Raw genomic sequence first — 21,627 nt, 5'->3', positions numbered from 1 at the left:
GTGGTGCACCCCCACCCTGGCCAATAATTGGGGGTGCTGATATATATATATATATATTGTCTATAACCTCATGGCTTCCAGATTATCCAATATTGTTGATGATCAGACAGTCATATAAAGCTACAGAAGCTGCTGCTAAGTGTTATATATTATTATCTGGTGATTTCTCTCCTCCCCCCGTGATGGCCGCAGATGTCACTTCTCCTCTTACCTCAGGGAGGACACTTGTTTCTGCCGCACACGAGTCAGACCCATAGAAGGAGCCGCGCCGACGCCAATTAATATCCACATTGTGCGCCTCAGCCAATCAGGAGCCGAGTTACGTCTCTGCTGCGGAGAATCTATTGTGAGCGGCGCAGTGATTGGCTACGCTCTGTAAATCAGTGATACATTGTATCAGAGCCGGAGTCGCCCTGCAATGCGGAGCTGTGTATGGGAGGCTGCACCGACCTCTAGCCATGGCCAGGTTTGCATTGACCATCGTCAGACAGTAAGTGCCCTCTTAATTTAACTCTTTGCCGTCATTATCTGCTGGGAGCTGCATTGGGAAAGGTCATAGGAGACACAGAGGCTCCAGGGCTGGGTCACGGCTATTATGGGCTTCTGGGTTGAATGTGAGCCCAGGTGCGGTATACAGTATGAGGGACATTATATATATAATACAGGGAAGAGAAGACAATGGCAAATCTATACAAAATGTATAATGACATTTAGCCTGGTACTATATAGATATAGCGTGGTGTCACTTTAAGGGATATACTGTCGCTGTGATGTCATCTGGTTAATGTCACAGCCATTGATCACATGATATAGTCACATAATACTATAGGGCTAGATTGTCACCCTGGATGACATGTCACGTGGCTCATGGGTGCCTCCTAGTTGGGGCTCATTTGCCTCTGTAGATCTGTGGCCACTCGTTGGCAGGTTACATGGTCATATATTAAATATATAAACTGATTTCGTGCCGGGCTAATGTTGAACTTATGCTAATACACAGGAACAAGCAGAGCTGCAATGTAAAGCATGGTGGATAGGGCAGCAGTTTAAGCTTCTGATGAGACAGGAGGTGGTTATCAGACCACCTCAGACTCCGTTGATTAAAACAGTTCAATCTAAGTAAAGTTCCTCCCCGTAAATGTCATTGGATGTAGCGCAACTGTCATGATCCTGGGTGATTGTCACCCGGTCAAATCCAACTTTTGGCGACTATTGTGTCATATCAACTCAATAGTCAAACATGTCATGCAACTGGCCATTGAAGAAGTTGCCATCTAGCCCTTGCCTAAGGCCTGGCCGACTTTGGCGTTGCCTATTAGAATGTATTGAGTCACACAATGTATAAGACTTCATAGACAATGAGCTTACTGCATAATATTTATAGATTGAACTCAATAGTAAAATAGTATACAATCAGCTCCCTCTAGTGGTGGGTGCAGGAAGCCAAAATGAAATTGTTTGTTCACACATGTCCCGCTGCAGCTGTAGTATTCATGAGACAACATGTCATCTACCGCCCCCTTCTGGCCCTGCACTAGACATAACACCGTGTGTCAGTTTTTCTTAGACTGTTCCTTTAATAATGTTTGTCGCTGACTATGATTAGGAATAGTAGGGTTTATATTGATAATAGGAGACGATGTATGAACCAAATATTGGTTTAATCCAACCCAAAATACCTTTTATATATAAACTTTCTGTCTGACAACCCCTTTGAAATGATTGTGGTTGTCATGGAGTGGATGCCTAGGTTGTCAGGCTTGTTCAGCTCTGTTCTGATATCGTGGCTTTATCCCAGCCATGCTTTGTATACATCTTCAGTGTTTTCAAAAAAAAACAGAAACATTTCCACTTTAATAATATATTTTCCCTTTTTGTTTTTTTCTTCAGTGGGGAGACGCGATACAACAAAGAAAAATTACTTCAAGGTAGGAAATAATATCTGCGCTCCTGACATATCTGTTCTAATAAATACTTGCCTTCCCTGTGAAATAAAAATTCTGGAACATCTTTTCTTATAACTCTACAGTTCCTCTGTTATTCCTCCTGGAAATGTATGAATTAATTCAAACCTGGGTGTTACCATTCCCCTTGTCAGTAGGGTGTGTCGTAGTGTGATTGATCAGTGCCCCATTGGCAAGAAGAATGGTAACACCTTGTCGTAAATGTATTCATATATTTCCAGGAGGAACAACAGAGGAACAGCATGATGCCGAATTCTAAGAAAAGATGCTCCAGCATTGTTTTTTCTTTAAGAGTAAAAAGTATTTACATAAACAGACATGTCAGCAGAGCTACAGGCACTTTTTCAAGGACACTAACCCCCTTGTTGGCTTTACTTGTATATTATGGGATAGTATTATCAGCAGTTCCCTGTAGTAACGATCTGGATAATAGTGGGACAGCAGCGGGGAATACAAACTCACTGTGGCTGCTTGATGGGGGCTGTCTACAGAATACAGATTTACAACTCCTGGATTGTGTGTCTGGAGAGAGAAGAGGGACTGTCCCTGTGCCAATCAGTGTGTATTGTGGTAACTTCCCAAATATTTTAAAGTGCCTGTGCTCCTGAGTCCTTATGTGTGTCCTTTCTCTTGTAAATTCAATTATTTGTGCTTCAGATTCTCATGTCTTAAGTTTTTGGGACAGGAAGCCATGTTATCTCTCACGGGACTATATTCTCTGTCACGTGGTCACACAGAAGGTCCTCTTCCTCCCTCCATCACCATGGGCGAACCCTGTGCATCCTACAAGTTGTTTTTGATTGTTTATTGCCTTTATATACAAATGAAATCAAAGGGAATGCTGGGAAAAGTATCTCAATGTAGACATCAACGAGAGAGTAAGTAGCTAGCTTCTCCTCCTACTTGGGTCTTACTAGAAATCAGTACTGGCAGCTTGGGACTGCATAAAAAGAAAGGTAAAACATGTTAGCAGCCCTGTGCCCTTGCTCAGTGGGGGTGTCCAGGTCGGGGGGGGGGGGTCCTCTTTGTCACCCATATTCCCCTATAGGCGGGGTTGACCGGTTTTATATGAGCACTATATGAAACCCCTATAAGTGCACCTTATTCTCACATTGGAAAAATTGGGCATCATTTGCAGGACTGTTTTGATCAGTGAGGGTTGTAAAACTTGCGGTTACATTCTGTACAATTTCTGAAGATCTCTGCTTGCTGTTGGTAAACTGAAATATATACATTTTTACATTCAGAGGCTGAAACCCCGTCCTAACACAGGTGAACTGCTTGTTAGGGTATGTGCACACACACTAATTACGTCCGTAATTGACGGACGTATTTCGGCCGCAAGTCCCGGACCGAACACAGTGCAGGGAGCCGGGCTCCTAGCATCATAGTTATATACGACGCTAGGAGTCCCTGCCTCTCTGCAGGACAACTGTCCCGTACTGTAATCATGTTTTCAGTACGGGACAGTAGTTCCACGGAGAGGCAGGGACTCCTAGCGTCGTACATAACTATGATGCTAAAAGCCCGGCTCCCTGCACTGTGTTCGGTCCGGTACTTGCGGCCGAATTACGTCCGTAAAGTACGGACGTAATTAGTGTGTGTGCACATACCCTTACAGTGTAACAGATCTCTCTTAGGCTGGGTTCACACGCCCTATTTTCAGACGTAAACGAGGCGTATTATGCCTCGTTTTACGTCTGAAAATAAGGCTACAATACGTCGGCAAACATCTGCCCATTCATTTGAATGGGTTTGCCGACGTACTGTGCAGACGACCTGTAATTTACGCGTCGTCGTTTGACAGCTGTCAAACGACGACGTGTAAATTGACTGCCTCGGCAAAGAAGTGCAGGACACTTATATACATTATATGCAGGACACTTCTTTGCAACGTAATTTGAGCTGTTCTTCATTGAACTCAATGAAGAGCAGCTCAAGATATACGAGCGTCACAGACGCCTCGTATATTACGAGGAGGAGCATTTACGGCTGAAACGACGCAGCTGTTTTCTTCTGAAAACAGGATGTCATTTCAGCCGTAAATGACAGCTAGCGTGTGAACATACCCTTATAATGATCCTTGCACCTGTGTCAGTTGGATGACCTCAGGACTGGTTTCAAGGCTTTGTTTGCTGTCAGTGAATGAAAAAATTCTTTCTTACATGCAGAGATCTTGAAAATGGTAAAGAATCGGAAAACACGGCTCAGCTTTGCCTTGGTTACATCGTCCGATAAATTGCCTTCCTAGCATGTGTCTAATATCGGACCTAAAATAAATGACTGCCAAGGGTCCGAAACATATGACGGACCTACGGTAGCCGATGTTACTAGCCAATTATTTCTAGTCCTGATACATTTTGTTATATATTATTACAGGATGCTCCTCGTGAATTGATTGTATTATAATAATTGTTACTCATATTATAATTTGACTCCTTTCTTATTATATTTTTACTCTTTACTATGCCGAGCAGTGTAAGGTTATTGCTGCCACGCGGAGTCTGATCTCTCACCCAAAATCGGCTCATGGAAAGGTCAGACCCATGTGGCGCCAGGATTTGTGCCTTGTGATACATAAAGTGTCATTGCGATCGGCTGTCAGTGAACCAACAAAGGTTGTGACAAATAGTGTAGCCTTTTTTTTAAAGATACATGACCCCATTTATTTAACATCTGTGTCAGTAGGTGGGCGTAAAAGCCGGGGGATTTCCACAAGCGGATTATCCGCACATGAACTGTAAGTCCGTGGCAGAAATACGAAATGCAGTAAATACGGGTCAGATTTTCCATCTATATGTATGAATGATTTTAGCAGCCTGGGTTGTTACGTTGCACTTTTATAAGATAACCATTTTAGGTGTACTGGCCCTTTAAAAAGACCTGTCGGGGGGAATTCACCAAACTGACCGCATACATTATATATAGTTTGGACCATCATTTTTCCACAGGTCAAGGCATAGATGAACCTCTCTCTGAAATAGGGTTCATGCAAGCGGAAGCGGCCGGCAGATTCCTGAGTCATGTCAGATTCACTCACGTATTCTCCAGCGACCTGATCCGGGCAAGGCAGGCAAGTGATGTGTACATGCAGAACTGTCATAGGGAACCTGACACCTCTATGGCAAGTCCAGTTCTGTCAGATCTAAAAATTCTGCTACCTGTTCAGATCCATGTTCCTGTCTATAGTGGGCAGTATTATAGTAGCTTGTATATAGTACTTGTGCCGACTTCCATGACATGTATTACTCAGATGGGCGCGACAATAAGCACAGAAAAAAATAATAAGAAAATATCAAATCTGTGCTCCATCCTGAGGCATGATGGGAGTAACATTCAGCATAAAAATGATTTCGTTTACAAAAAAATTGTTTTATATTTTTCGTTACTATTTAACTTAGGAATGTTATTGCATTTGAGGCTCTGTTCACATCTGCGTTGCTATTTCCACGGTTCTGCTTCGTCATTGGAGCAGAACAGCGAAAATAATGGCCGTTTCGGATCCTCTGTCCGATAGACACAAACGGCGCCCGATTGACTTTATTGGGTTCCGCAGGTTTCTGTAATGGTGTCCATAATTTTTCCGGTATATCATCAATACGGGTCCAACACCCGGACCCTGCAGCGCTAAGCCGCTCCGGCTGCCTCCGTGCACCGGATGTTTTGGCCCATTATGCGATGTTCGGAGCCGGAAGCAGTTGGCTTCGTACATAACGTTGCGGCTGAACTGCAGCTCTGCTCCTGTTCACTTGAATAGTACTGCAGCTCGGCTGCTATTCGGTGGCCGGTGCCAACTGCTTCCGGCATATACGTCCGGTGCTCGGAGGCAGCTGGAGCGGCTTAATGGTGCGGGGTCCGGGTATCGGACCCCCACAGATCATGTACTGATGACCTATCCGGTGGGTAGGTCACCAGCTGTCCAGTAGTGGACAAACCCTTTAAGTAGATCACTGCAATAATAACCAGATGCAACTAGATATTTTAAAGGGTTTATCAACCTGTGCAAGCAATAATTTTTCCAATTCATACCGTCCTGTAGACCTATAAGTCTCTATGGTTACAGACTGCAGACACACCCTAATGTAGTCTGATTCTGAGGGGCGTGTAAATGAGCGCCGATCAACGAGACAGCTTGGTGACCGGCGCTCGTTTGCTCCTTTCACACGGATCTAGTATGGAGACAAGCGCTCGTCACTCCGATCGCTCGTCCCCATACATGTCTATCATGTCGGCACCGCGTCTCCCTGTTTACATAGGGAGATTCGCTGCCGTCAACAATAATCGTTTCAGCATTTAAAACGATACAATCAGCAGGTGATCGAGCATTTGCTTATTCATCAAACTGATCGTTGCCCTGTTTACACCGGGCAATTAGCAGGAACGAGCGATCTGTCAACGCTCGTTTGCCCGATAATTGGCCCATGTAAAAGGGCATTTACCCCACTCCCTCTTCTTCTTTTTGCTAACCTACAGAAAGGATAATGGTGGCCATACACACTGTTGGCCAATTTTGGCGGGACCGGCTGACCATCTAATGTCAGGGGAGAGAAGGATCAGGCTGTTGGATTCCAACGTGCAGGATCCTTTTGTTTGCAGCCAGAGGAGTCTAGCAGCGGCTTTACTCCTTCCTATTGAGAACGCACGCTCAGCCGAGCCGAGCGTGCTTGTGTATGGAGGTCGGCAGGAATAGCTGTCAGCCGAATGAGCGTTTGGCCATCAGCTATCTGAAATATATGGACAGCTTAAGGGTATGTTCACACGGCAGCGTCCGTAACGGCCGAAATTACGGGGCTGTTTTCAGGAGAAAACAGCCCCGTCATTTCAGCCGTAACGGCATGTGCAGGCGCTTGAACGCCGCGTCCATTACGGACGTAACTGGAGCTGGTTTTCCATGGAGTCCATGGAAAACGGCTCCATTTACGTCTGAAGAAGTGACATGACACTTCTTTGGCGCGGTCGTCTATTTACGCGCCATTTTTTTACAGCGACGCGTAAATATACGCCTCGTGTGAACAGACAAACGTCAGCCCATTGCTTTCAATGGGCAGATGTTTGTCAACGCTTTCAAGCTGTCATTTCGGACATAATTCCAGGCGTAAAATGCCCGAATTACGTCCGTAATTTGGTCGTGTGAACATACCCTAAGAGTAGGCGGACAGAATGGAGTAACACATGACTACAGTATCAGACTACACACAGGGTTTGTCTGTAGTCTGTAACCATGGAGAATAGGCCCCGCTGTACTCTATGTGATCGTTGTACTACTGCTTCTGCTCGTACATAGATTACAACGGGGCGGCCACATGACGAAGAGTCATATCATCATCAAAGAAGGCTGCGCAACTAGAGTTCCGCTCCCCCGGCAGCGCTATAAAAATATATGAAAATCTCAGAATCGGCGCAACGGGGGACCGGAATGTATATTAGCGAGGGTATCACATACTGCAGGGACTACACTGCTCATCATTTTTGGTCCCCATATAACCCCTTTAATGTAAATGATCACTTCTAATGTATTAATAATCATCCACCAACAATCATACAATGCAGATTATGTAGAAATGTTAATAATTCTTCTGTTCCCCTCAGACGGCTTGTACCATCATGAAGAACAACAAGCTGAGTGAGGAGATTAAAATAAACTATGACGCCAGGCTGCGAGAGAGGGTAAGTACTACGAGACATGGGGGGGGGGGAATCTATTATGGAATTTGCGCTACAATTCTGGCATTGGAAAGTTGCGTATTAGGGTGCTTGCCCCATTTGCTTGAAGAGGGGTGGAGTTTATCGGGTGAGGGCGGGGCCACAGTTGGTACCACAATTTTACCATATATCATGCTAGAAACTGGCGGCATTTATGGCACAAATCTATGACAGACAGACAGTGATTTCGTTAAATTTATTAAGATGCTTGTTGAGAAATTGGTTGTAGTGCGCGTCCTCGGCTTCGGAAAATGAGATGAGTAGATAGGGAATGATGTGCGTACAGTCTCTGTACAGATTTGTAGAATATGTCAGTGCTATATCAATAACAGATAATAAATAAAGTTGGGGGAAAAAAAATCAGATCAGGACGATTGGAACTGTGGTAACATAGTTTGTCCACTAGAGGGAGCTCCAGCTAGGTTTTCCCTTTTATCCATGGACTGGGATCGGGTTGTAGAGGTTCCCCAGAAGAGAAACATTTTTGTCAGGGGTCCTCCACGGGGGGGGGGGGGGAAGCCTTACGTTAATAACGGTATACAAGGGAATTCTTTTAATCTGGCATTCAATAATCCAGAAAATGTTCTAATCCTCACTTGGAATTTCACCAGATCAGAATCAAAATACTGGAGCAGAGAGAAGCAACTAGAAAACTCATCTGATTATAAAACAAAGTTGTAGTAGCAGGTTTTATATATTTTTCTACGGCCATCTGATAATCCAGAATATTTGATAATCTGGCACCTATCGGTTGTCATTGATGTTTATGGTTATTTCTCTTTAATGTGGGTTATGACGTTCAGTTATAATAAAATGTTACGTTTTAGAAATACGGCATTGCGGAGGGGCAGCCTCTCAGCGAGCTGAAGATCATGGCGAAGAAATCCGGAGAGCAGTGTCCTTCATATACTCCCCCTGGAGGCGAAACCTTGAATCAGGTAAATTATTACGGATGATATAATAGTATATAATCATTAGCCCATAATGCCCATCCCCCTACTGTAAATTATAGGAAGTCACGACCATAATCCATCACCATAAAAAAATTGCTTCACATGAAACTCCCTCAACCTTTGCAAATACAAAGTCGGCAGCATTTTGGGCAAAGATCTGTACAATATATATTGTAGCTGCCGGAGAACATCTTTATAAAGAGACAGGAATCACTTCATGTCAGTCAATCAGAGATCGGCATAAGAGATTTAGGACTGATGAGATAAGCAGTGCCTATTGCCGCTTATCTCTGTATAATTGTGAGGTTCTGACGTCAGAATGTGATAAGTCTTAAGCTCTACGGCAATTTTTAGTGGTGCAACGATCATGGTAAAATTGCAGGTTACTGCAATTGTTACATAAGTTGCAATACCACATATAACCTGTGAACAGGTGTGGCGCTGTTTTTGAAAAAAAATCAGCTATGTTATTCTAATCCTGGACAACTCCTTTCTTCTGTATATTATTGTGTGTCCACTTGTGACCCAAATTTCGCCTCCAATACCAGGGACGTAGCTATTGTGGGTGTAGAGGTAGTAGTCGCATTGGGACCGGTAGTCGAAGGGGGCCCAAAGGGTCCCTCCGCCACATAAAAAGACACCAGTATTATAAAGGGCACATGGAAGGGCCCAGTTACGCCGCTTTCCAACACCTAGTTATCAATTTATTTATACATTTCCAGGAGGAATAGCAGAGGAACGGCACAACATAGAGTTCTAAGAAATTCTGTTCCTTTATTAGTTATTTCATGGGGAATACAATTATTCACTAAAACAGACATGGTCTTGTTGCCCATAGCAACCAATCAGTTATTTGTTTATTTTTTTTTTAGGTTAGAGCTCGTGCCAAGGACTTCTTTGAGTTCCTCTGCCAGATGGTCATTGATAAAATAAGTGCCGAAGACCAGGCGGCTCTTGGCGCAGCAGGGCGCGAGCGCGTGACCACTCTCGACCTCTCCCCGTTTAGAAATCACAGCAGTGGCAACCAAGCTGGCTTCCAAGACTACAGTGACGCCCCGTTAGACGCCAATATTCTGCTGGTGAGTCACGGAGCTTACATGAGGAACTGGATCAAGTATTTCGTAGAAGATCTTCACTTCACGTTTCCTCCTGACCTGAAGAAGTCCCGAGAACTGTCCGTCAGCCCAAACACGGGCATCAGCCATTTTATTATCAGTTTTCCGCCAGGAGAAATAAATAAACCCGACATTCGTTGCATTTGCATCAATCGCCACGATCACCTAGCAGATCTCAACGCGGACACCAGCCATTATGTAGTATGACATTTGCCAACTCTTCTCAGTGTACCTGGCTGGTAAGAGCATGCTGGGAGTTATTGTTCTCCATCAGGCGGATATGTCCACTACGCTTTTCTCTGCTGTAGCGTGTCATTTATATTTAAAAGACAATAAGATATTTCCATCTTGAACAGAAGTAACTTCTTCAGATATTACAAATGACCTTTTAGTCTTTATATTCATAACCTTACTTAAAGGGGCTGCTCGTGGCTACAAAGAGTGTCTCCCGCTCTGGAGGACCCAGTATGTCCATGGACAGCTCATTTTTAATGGGCACCATGTAATGCTTCACTCCTCCTGTGGCGGCGCTGCAGGGTTCCTCCACAGGTTACAGCTGAGCACAGGAAGTTCTAGCAGTGGGACAACATGTGATGTGCTTATTGTTGGGGAAACCTTCTAAGAAAAAGGGTGTCTTGTAATCTGTGACGATTCTGGGGTAAGTGGGGTGATGCAAAAGATAAAAATATCTGGTCCACAGAGCGCTCCTCCAGGGGTGGGATGTAAGGGGTGTCTAAAAAGGGACATCTGCACTGTGGACCATCTAATCATGCCAACAAGATTGTCACTTCCCTTTCCCTACATGGTGGCAAAGACCTTCAGTAGCTGTCGGTCGAAGGACCTTTCAAGGACCTCCCGACCTTTCAATATACATGCATGCCGAGTTTGGCCAAGTGTGCATATTTTTCAATGGGGGGGGGGGGGGGATAAGCCGCCGCCAGAAACCTCTGGCGGCGGCTTATTTCCCTTGAGAACAAAGAGTTGGACATGTTGAAATTCAACATGCCCCTGATTATTTTTTCCCCGAGTTCTGGAGAATGAAGATCAGCAGAACATCTAATACACATTTTCTGCTGAAATCGGCGGGTTCGGATGACGTAAATCTAATGTATATAGCCACCTTAACCACGGTAGAAGACCCACCGACGCCACAAAATATCTGCAGTTGTCTGAATTTGTGTTGGAACTATTAGGAAAGCATGGTGTTATTATATGCTCATTGCTGAGGAAGAGTAAGGGTATGTTCACACGGCCTATTTACGGACGTAATTCGGGCGTTTTTGCCCCGAATTACGCCCGAAAATAGCGCCTCAATAGCGCTGACAAACATCTGCCCATTGAAAGCAATGGGCAGACGTTTGTCTGTTCACACGAGGCGTATATTTACGCGCCGCTGTCAAATGACGGCGCGTAAATAGACGCCCGCGTAGAAGAAGTGACCTGTCACTTCTTTGGCCGTAATTGGAGCCGTTATTCATTGACTCCAATGAATAGCAGCGCTAATTACGGCCGTAATTGACGCGGCGTTCAAGCGCCTGCACATGCCGGTACGGCTGAAATTACGGGGATGTTTTCAGGCTGAAACATCCCCGTAATTTCAGCCGTTACGGACCCCCGCCGTGTGAACATACCCTAACAGTTTTTTCTCACCTTTAGGTTTTAGGATCCAACACTCCCTGCTAGTTCAGTGTCTGCACGGCTCATACATTACTGCAGTGCATTGTGAATGATGTCGTTTATACGCTCGGCAGTCTACAGTAGTCAGTGTTAGTGAGGGGTCTGTCTCCGCACAGGCTGAATTGCAGTTATCATTTTTATATATAAAAAAGAGCTAAACTAATGTAAAAGTGCTAAAGAAGTAACCCCCTCCCCCTGTTACCTGGCGCAGATTCACCCATAGATTACAATGGTCTCATGACGGCATGCATGGAGTCTTGAGTAGTGACATTTATCATAAGACTTTTTACTTGGTAGCAGAAACGTAAGATTGTAAATAATTTTTTTACCCGATTTGCGGCTCATTGTTTTGCCAACATCTCAATCAATGGGCAAGATGCAATATTATGTCGTGACAGTCATAGATTTAAATCAATTGTCTTGTTTCTTCAATCTTAAAGTGGTAATACGAGGAATTTTAGGGTTAATAGGAGACACAGGACTCTGTTCTTCCATTTGGTAGCGATCCCAGTAGTGGGTTCACCACTGATCAGACATCTATGGTATATCCTGTGGATATGCCCTAAATTTTAGTTGTCGGAATACCCCTTTAATATCATCTATGTGTTTCCTATTGGTTTTTTTTCCTGTTCCGTCGGTTGCGTCGGCACCGATTACGGAAAAAACAAGACCTGTTTACACAGGCGATAAACGATAAGCAATTCTCAGCTAGGGTACAATTGCAATACCTCAATATTCGTGTCGTGATGTCCTAATGATCCTTGTGATTTCATAGAACTGGTTGAGTAATTGCTGGTCTTCCACCTAAAATAATTTTCCCAAAAATTTGAGATGAGTAGCGCCATAAAAGTGACCAGTGTCAAGCAAATTTTTCATGTATGAATCCGTGAATTTTCCATCGGATTCCATATTATTATTATTAAGGTATTTTTCCCTCGAATCTCATCTGCCAGGGGATAATACAGTGTGTGACGGACTGTCTACAAAGCTTGAGCCCTTAAAGAAGCACTCTCAGGTTTTTTCACCCCCCTATAATGCAGTGATGTGTAGTGACTTACCTGGTGCTGTATTTAACGGGCCGCCGATTTCCGTTCTGGCCCACCGTGGAGTCACGTGATCTTCATTCTGACTCCCTGTATCCTACAGCGTCTGCTTCAGGGACCGGATGTCAGGCTCTCAAGGCAAGTCTATGAGAGCTACGATGTGAGTCCCATTGCCTTGCATAGAGAGACTGACCTCCGGTTTCTACAGTAGACATTGTAGGATATGGGTTGTCAGAATATAGATCACGTGAACTCGCGCGTCCTGGGAACGGAGAGTCGGCCTGTGAAATACAACAACGGGTAAGTCCATACACATCACTACATTACATTTACTAACAAGGGGCAGAAAGACACATTCTGAGGGCTTCTTTAAAGTGAATAACGACCTTTTATCATTGTCATTTTTTACATCCAAAGTTCTGTGCCTATATATCTATCTTTATAGGGGTCACAGCTTTCTTTTTCTGGCACAGAGCACAAAATCGCCTGCATAGACATAGATTAAAAAGATATGGTTCTGTCTGCAGTCACCACTAGGGGGAGCTCAGGAGCTTACTGCAGACTGTGTCATTATTGGGCTTAATGTATATTTAAATGCAGGGGATTTGGAGCTGTGTATCAGAAAAACTGAGCTCCGACAGCTATAAAGATATATTAAAAAATTAATCGGCACAGAATTTTGAAACTATTTAGATTAGTGTTAAAAAAAAAAGGTGGACTACAACTTTAAGCTGATATATCAAAAAAGCCAAGTCTTAACCCTTACCGATCTTTAAATTGAACAGGTCCTGGTCCCCATTTTCAGAGGTGCCATAAGCCTAAACATGGTCATTGAAAATAGCAAGTGGAATTTTTGTTTTCTTTATTGGCGGACATCCGAGCTGCCAGACCCCACCACTTTTTGTAATTATTTTTTTTTTGTGAGAAAAGCCCCTTTAATGCCAAGATGATGGGAGACAAATAGTGTTTGATGTTTTTCTATTTAATGACGCTGAAATGTGATGTCAGGGTACTGTACTTATATTACCTCCTCCGGTTCTCAGTATTTCGGTTTTGAACTAGGTGGTTGTCAAAATCGGGAGTGAGTGATTCATTGAAAACTGATTTTATCTATGTATTTATTACAAACCTGAGTCTAATGTACAATTGTCTTATCCAGTATTGGTCATTCTTAATACGCAGCCTGTCCAGGTAATACAGAGGATACTGTAGATTACACAGGCCCGGCCTGGAGCGGTGTGTAGTATCCCGGCTATTAACTCCACCTCAGATCATTAACTATAACCACAAATCCATTCTCCTCGAGATTCGGGTTTTACTGCATGTTTTTCAGTTATTTTGTATGATAATTAAATTATTAAAATGAACAAAGTGTGGAATCTCCTTTAAGGGCAGGGCTTGGCAGAAGGGGCTGGGCCTGACACAAGTACTATGCACCAAAAACTAGAGCAAATTTGAGATTTGACTTTCTAGAGCACGGATGGCCGGAGATCCGCCAAATTTATTTAGAGGTGTGTACCAGTCAAGTGCGCTATTTGATTCCGTCCGAAACAACGGAACCCTGTCACAACGGTGACTATTGGCTAGGTTTCCGTCACCATTGAGTTCAATGGTGGGGGAAACGGAAGCTGAGGTTTCCGTTTGCCTTTCCGTTGAGGGGTTAACCAGACGGAAACCTCAGACGGAACCCCTCAATGGAAGGGCAACGGTGATGTGAACAGGCCCTTATAAAGCAGGATGTCGTGGCTGAGGTCTGTTGCATTTTGTGAACGGTATTAATAAGTCCGTGTTCCTGGCACATATTCGCAGGAAGTATATTTGGCATTACTGGATTATATGAGAGGTTCCTCTTCTAAGGCCGAGCGGTATACATGGCACACAGCAGGCAATATGAGGAGAAACTACATGGGTGGGAATAAAATAAAAATATAAAAAAGAAGCCAGAAATAAATGACATTGCTGACTTCTAAGAAATGTTATGTTACTTTATATGCCACAGCTACTGGTAACATCCACTCTTAAAGGGGTTGTCCAGTTTGGGAACTGTTTTTTTATATTGTTGACCTATCATCAGTATATGATCAGTGGGTTCCGACACCCGGACCCCGCACCGATCAGATTCTCCGGTTGCCTTCGGAATCCATGCAGTTGTCGGTGCCGGAAGCAGATGGCTCTGTACAATGTATAGTGGCCGTGCTGGGTTACTGCAGCTTTGTGCTACTCACTTGAACAGGAGGAGGGCTGCAGTAACCCAGCACGGCCACTATAGAGTGTACGGAGCCTTTTGCTTCCGGCATCGACCACTGCATAGATTACGAAGGCAACCGGAAAAGCTGATCGCTGCGGACCCCACTGAAAATATACTGATGACCTATCCTGTGGATGGGTCATTAGTATAAAAAACAGCTCCCAGCCTGGACAACCCTTTTAAGGGAGCGAGGTTTGCATCTGTCTAGATAATGCAGAGTTGTGGTACTTTCTAATATACTTTGTGATTCAATTTCTCTCCATTTCCAAGATCTTTGCTGGCTGCTAGTGAATGGAAACGTACATTGTGTATATTAAGGATAAAAACCTGTTATTGACTAGTGCTGTTCGTACTGCTGAGGGTTTGCTACAGTGTGTCAGTGTGAATAATCCTCTGTGAGCTAAACACAGCCGCCGCATAGACCTCTCTCTCTAGGCTTATAAGGGTATGTTCACACGGCGGGGGTCCGTAACGGCTGAAATTTCAGCCGTACCGGCATGTGCAGGCGCTTGAACGCCACGTCAATTACGGCCGTAATTAGCGCTGCTATTCATTGGAGTCCATGAATAGCGGCTCCAATTACGGCCAAAGAAGTGACAGGTCACTTCTTCTACGCGGGCGTCTATTTACGCGCCGTCATTTGACAGCGGCGCGTAAATATACGCCTCGTGTGAACAGACAAACGTCTGCCCATTGCTTTCAATGGGCAGATGTTTGTCAGCGCTATTGAGGCGCTATTTTCGGGCGTAATTCGGGGCAAAAACGCCCGATTTACGTCCGTAAATAGGCCGTGTGAACATACCCTAAGGGTATGTTCACACGGCGGGGGTCCGTAACGGCTGAAATTATGGGGATGTTTCAGCCTGAAAACATCCCCGTAATTTCAGCCGTACCGGCATGTGCAGGCGCTTGAACGCCGCGTCAATTACGGCCGTAATTAGCGCTGCTATTCATTGGAGTCAATGAATAACTGCTCCAATTACGGCCAAAGAAGTGACAGGTCACTTCTTCTACGCGGGCGTCTATTTACGCGCCGTCATTTGACAGCGGCGCGTAAATATACGCCTCGTGTGAACAGACAAACGTCTGCCCATTGCTTTCAATGGGCAGATGTTTGTCAGCGCTATTGAGGCGCTATTTTCAGACGTAATTCGGGGCAAAAACGCCCGAATTACGTCCGTAAATAGGCCGTGTGAACATACCCTTACTCTTACCTAGTGTCATAAATTAAAGGGGTAAATATGTGATCAGTGCAGGTCCAACTGTTGGGGCTTCGTGAGAACAAGTAGCGGTGGTACTACGGTATGTGAAGCTCTTCAGCTCCTTTGGTCTTACTAGATATACCTTCGCCTTGCTCAGTCTGTCTCCTCCATTCACTTGAATAGGGTGGAGCTACAATACCAGATGAAACCATGGACACAGGTGGAGCTTGTGTCTAGTCAAAGCTGTAGGGGCCGAGGTGCAGCCGCTCCTTCATTCTCATGCTCCTTCGTGTTTTGTTTTTTTACTTTATTGGTTTTAAAAAAATGTCTAATTCCAGATAGAAAATAAATGATCAGATTCCTATGAGCAACACCTGTTGTATGTGACTGATGTAATTCTACCATACTCCACAGGGGGGCAGCATATTCACACTTGTCAAAAGCCTGAAGATACATTATTCAAAAAGCTGCTCCAAGACAAGTATTTGTGTGCTTGAATACATATATCTATGGTTCTGGATGGAATGGAGTACTCAGCTGGGTTTACAATATTTATATATATATATATATATATATAGGGTATGGAAGATTGGTCTGTGCACATTGGTGTAACTATAGGGGTCGTAGTAGTCGCAGATGAGTGCGGCGGCACCTGGAAGAGAAGAGAAAAGAAGTAGGGAGCGAAAAGTGGTAAGTCAATGGAGGGTCTGAGGTTTTTTTTATTTGATCTGAATTCTGATTAATGTAGGGGTATGATCTGGGGTCTGAATTAGTTTTGGGGTTTGAACTGGGGTCTTATTACTTTAGGGTCTAGTCTGGGGTCTGAATTAATTTAAGTGTCTGGCCTTGGGTCTGAATTAAGTTTGGGTTCTGATCTGGAGTTTGAATTTATTTAGGGGTCTGATCTGAAGTCCGATTAATGTAGGGGTCTGGTCTGAGGCCTAAATACATTTTTGGGTCTGACCTGGGGTCTGATTACTTTAGGAGTCTGAATTAATCTAGGGGTCTGGTCTGGCCTGGCCTGGGGTCTGAATTACGTTTTGGGTCTGGTCTGGGGTTTGATGCTGCCCCATCCTGAAATTTCTACACGAGGCTGATAGGGTGTGTGGTACCATTGCTCCAGCATTCTCTGATTATTTGTCAGGTCTAAACTATTATTGGATTGCTTGGACTAATAAATGAAGCAATTCCTGTGTTAGATAAAGTAGTTGTATAATATGGGATTGTTGTATGTGCCGTTCTCTAATATATAAGATATTAAAGGGGTTTTCCATTTTCTGACAACTGCTGACCTATCCACAAGATAGGCCATCAGAATGTGATCGGTGTGTTTCCGACACCCGGACCCCGCACCGATCCGCCACACAGGCTGCCTCAGTGCACCAGATGTTTGGAACGGTATGCAGTAATTGGACCACCGACCAATGCATAACGGCCATTCGGCAGAACTGCAGCTCGGTCGAAATTCTTTCAGCCATCTGCTTCCGGCAATATCATCCGGTAGACGGAGGCAGCCGGAGTGGTGGACAAGCACCGATCATAGGTGGATAGGTCATCAGTTGTCAAAGTGGAAAACCCATTTAAAATTAAATTTCTCATGAACAAAAATAAAGAAATAAAAAACACTACAAGCCATTCGTTTTTGTGATGAAGTATTTTATTTGCATAGAAGAAAAGCATTGTCAGTGGAACGCGTCATAAATATCTATAAATAAAGCTAGGATTCTGTTTGCACCACTACAAATAAATAAATAAATATCGCAACCTTAACCCATAAGACATGAAGCCTACAACGAAAAAGAATATCCCCGTCCATCCATCAGAGCTTATCTCTATGTTCCCCAGAAGAAAGAACATGTCCGGCTGAGAACGTAGGTTTACAGTGGCGGCTGCCATTTTAGGCTTTCAAGTATAATTTATTGGAGATTATATATAAGATCCAGTGGCTGAAGCAGATGAGAGGGACCCAATGGAAAAATCAAACTGGAGCCACCGTTTTGGCTCAGGTTCCCGTCACCACATCCCATCTCAAGACGTGATAGCACGATGCTTGGCAAGCGTGCTTGACCCTCCGGTTTATACTTCCCTTCGCTTAGGCCCCCTCTTATTTTGCCCCATAGTGACTGCCATCTCTCTGACACATGAGGCCTCCTGAATATGGGACTGTGTCCTAGTCATAGTCCCAAACAAGATGATAGCCTAAAAAAATGGCTGCCTCCACTGTGTAGGTCTATTTCACAGGACAATGTTTTCTATATGACCCAACATCTATACAATGGTGAACATGGTATTGAAGCTTAAAATAAATATAATGCAAACGTATATCAGTAAAGAATCAATGTTAAGTAATTGAAAGGGTTGTGATTGGGATCCACATTGATAGGGTTCGGTAGCCAAGATGCCCACCAATGCCGAGAACAATGGGTGTCTATACAAGGCCACCTCTCCGTTGCAATCAACAGGAACTACTGAATTCTATAAATGAGAGGTGACCATTTGCGTGGTCGTGTCTCCATTAAAATCAGAGCGGAGACTCCTTAGTTCTTGACATTGGTGGGATCTGAGGTTCTCCACGGATATGACCCATATAACATGTCTGGTTGACAAAGAACTCAAATACTTGTATTCCCCATAAAATAACAATTCTTGAGTATCTTTTCTTAGAACTCTACGTTGTGCTGTTCCTCTGTTATTCCTCCTGGAAATGTATGAATAAATGAACGACTGGGTGTTACCATTCTCCTTGTCAAAGGGGTGTGTCCCTACACAGTCTCACTCTGTCAGCACTGATTGGACATTGTCAGTCTGTGTAGGGACACACCCCCCAGCTGGTAACACCCAGTTGTCAATTTATTCATACATTTCTAGGAGAAATAGCAGAGAAAACGTGGAGTTCTGAAAAGATTCAATAAACTATAAACCATTCTCTTTGTCAAATGGACAGGTCCCTACACTCTGACACGGTCTAATCAGTGCTGACTGTGTCAGAGTGTGTAGGGACACACCCTATTGACAAGGAGAATTGCAACACCCATTTGTCAATTCATTTCTGCATTTCCAGGAGGAATAACTGAGGAAAAGCACTTCCAGGAGGAATAACTGATGAAAAGCATTAGCTCTACCTAAAAATGCTGCAAAATTGTTATTTCATGGGAAATACAAGTATGTACTATGACAGACATGTCAGGAGATCTAAGAGGTCCTCTTTAAAAACCTGTTGTAAAGCACATGGGTACCAGAATAACCCCCAGGGAAAAATAATCATTATGAAAACATAAACAATGCAGTAAAGGCATACACGCTCTATATAATACACGCTCTATATAATAGTGCAAAATGTTATCACCTCAAAGAACCAAATAAAAAAGCTGCCATTAACCTACAACAGCAACTAATGGCTTTTGACATAGTTATATGTTTTTCAATGAAAGTTTGGTGGCTACTTATATGGCCAATATTACGGCTCTCACAGGGGTCATCACTTAGCTTTCCTAGGGCACGAATGACCTAACTAGATAGATTTGGAAAGCTGGGGGAGAACCCCTAACTAAGAAATGGCTACAGGGAATTTTTTATGATTGGGCAGCATAGGGTCTCGTTCACACGCCAGTCCCATACTGCTCCATAGTACGAAATCTGAGGCATAGGTAAGAACTGTAGGGTCGAAATACACCCCTATAGTACAGCTCCATACAACTCAGAGGTTGCATGGAGCCCTAATAAGACCATGTGCATGAGGCCTTAGGCAGTTCTTCATTGACTTTGAATTTTTTGTCCAAAGCAAAAATTATAAAAAAAAGAAAAAAAGTTGATTCAGGTATAAACCATTAAGTAATTATCTACTTACAGGCAATGACTCGCAATAGCAGGAGATCTACAATTGATCTAGACAAAATGTATTTTATCACGTCATAAACATTTTTGGTTAAATATTTTATACTTTTTGTTTTCTTTCCAAAATTCTTATTATTACATTCCCAACATTATACATAAATATTAAATAAATACATTTTGTGTCATTGACAAAGAACATTGGGGGAGACTTAAGACTTAAAATGAAAGTCCAATATCCTGTGCTGATTAATGTCTTAAAATGTTTGGAGCTGTTTTTCTGATACAAAGCTCCAATTCCCTTCATAGACATAAAATATAAAACTTTGTCTGCCTACAGCCACCACTAGGGGGAGCTTAGGACCTAACTGCATACTGTTTTTTAATAGAGTTCAATGTATAAACTGTATGCAGTAAGCTCCTACGCTCCCTCTAGTGGTGACTGCAGGCAGTCAGAATTTAGAGATGATAGAACTCTGCATTATAAAGATATTTTAGGAATGTATTCAGCACAACATGTTGTTTAAGGGTGGACATTCACTTTAAGGCGCACAATTTGGGGAATATGGTGACGGCTACTAATCACAACTGACGTCTTGTCGATAAAAGTGTCTTAAATGTAGTTTTTGAACCAAACCCGTTCTTTTTTTAATGTTACTACACCAGAAAACGGCAGTAAGTCCATTAATAAATGTCCCCCATTGGGCATCATGTATTATAAATATGCAGAACAAAAAGTGGCCTTGTTGCATATAGCAACCAACCAATGTTTTATTTTTCGAGTGCAGTTTAGAAAATCAAAGCTTAGCTCTGATTGGTTGGTATAAGCAACAAGGCCACTCCTCTAAAATAATTATCATACATAAGGCCTAGTATGCTCTTCTTCAAAAATTTAGTGCAATGTTTAAGGCTAAAGTGAAATCATCCCAAAATGTATTTACTTTGACCCTTTCGGAAATGCATAAGGGATGACCGGTACTTGCAGAATTGGGAAAAAAAAATCTTCATCAAATTATATTGTGACTAAGACTGAAAACCTAAATGAATATATCGGCTTTACGTATTTTTATAGGTGAGTTATTGTTATGTTTTCATTTGGAGGAAATAGAGCACCTTCCTGCCACTTTGCATAATTCCAGAATTTTTCTTACTACAATTAAAAGAACCCCATTAAATATTTGAGCCAAGCTCTTCTGTAAAGGTGATAATAATTCTATTCAGCTTTTTTTAGTTATATTTTCTTGGAAATCTGTGAGACAACCAATATGGCCGCCATTACAGCCGCCATTACAGCTCCCATATTTGTTGTCACCCAGTTGTCCTAGACTCTTTAACAACAAATATGTCTATTAATGCAGTGATACATCTCCCACTTCAGTATTGCTTACTAACCGGGCAGATTTCCCATTGTTTCTCCAAGTTTTCCTAAACTCCAAAATGGCAAACCTAAAAATGTAGTGGTGGCGGCATAACTGGGTAAAACCAATATGGCCGCCATTATAATTGCCACAAGGGTGGTAATCCAGTTTTCTGGAAAGGCAAATATGCTTAGTATTGCAGTAAAACATCCCCACTCCCATATCATTGCATAACATGGCAAATTTACCATAAAGAGCCCCAAAAATTCTGGATGACACCCCTTGTGGGCAACTTTCCCATAAACAGTTATAACTAGGAAATGGCTCAATAGAATTCTATTGACATAACGGAAGAGGAAGACTCATTGACTTTACTAGGGTGAATTTTGTGTGAAAAATCTGTAGTGCTCTACCTCAACCTTAGGGTATCAAAAATAACAAGGGATTACCAAATGAGGATGAGGATTGCAATGACTTACTCTTAAAATGATAGTACCTATGCTAGGTTTGATGAAGCCTTTGTATAAATGAAA

General features: G+C 43.2%; 1 protein-coding gene across 1 annotated transcript; it reads left to right on the top strand.

Moving 5' to 3' along the window:
- Positions 1-342: 342 nt before the first annotated feature.
- Positions 343-13,826, top strand: TIGAR (TP53 induced glycolysis regulatory phosphatase). The gene is made up of 6 exons (XM_075856041.1): positions 343-490; positions 1,891-1,928; positions 4,916-5,037; positions 7,554-7,631; positions 8,495-8,605; positions 9,493-13,826. Exons 1-6 carry the CDS (start codon positions 459-461, stop codon positions 9,940-9,942), a joined length of 831 nt encoding a protein of 276 aa, XP_075712156.1. The 5' UTR covers positions 343-458; the 3' UTR covers positions 9,943-13,826.
- Positions 13,827-21,627: the final 7,801 nt, after the last annotated feature.

The sequence above is a fragment of the Rhinoderma darwinii genome, chromosome 3 (genome assembly GCF_050947455.1).
Source record: "Rhinoderma darwinii isolate aRhiDar2 chromosome 3, aRhiDar2.hap1, whole genome shotgun sequence".
Taxonomy (NCBI): domain Eukaryota; kingdom Metazoa; phylum Chordata; class Amphibia; order Anura; family Rhinodermatidae; genus Rhinoderma; species Rhinoderma darwinii.
The sequence above is the reverse complement of the archived record's forward strand: the minus strand, read 5'-3'. Positions and strand labels throughout refer to the sequence as shown.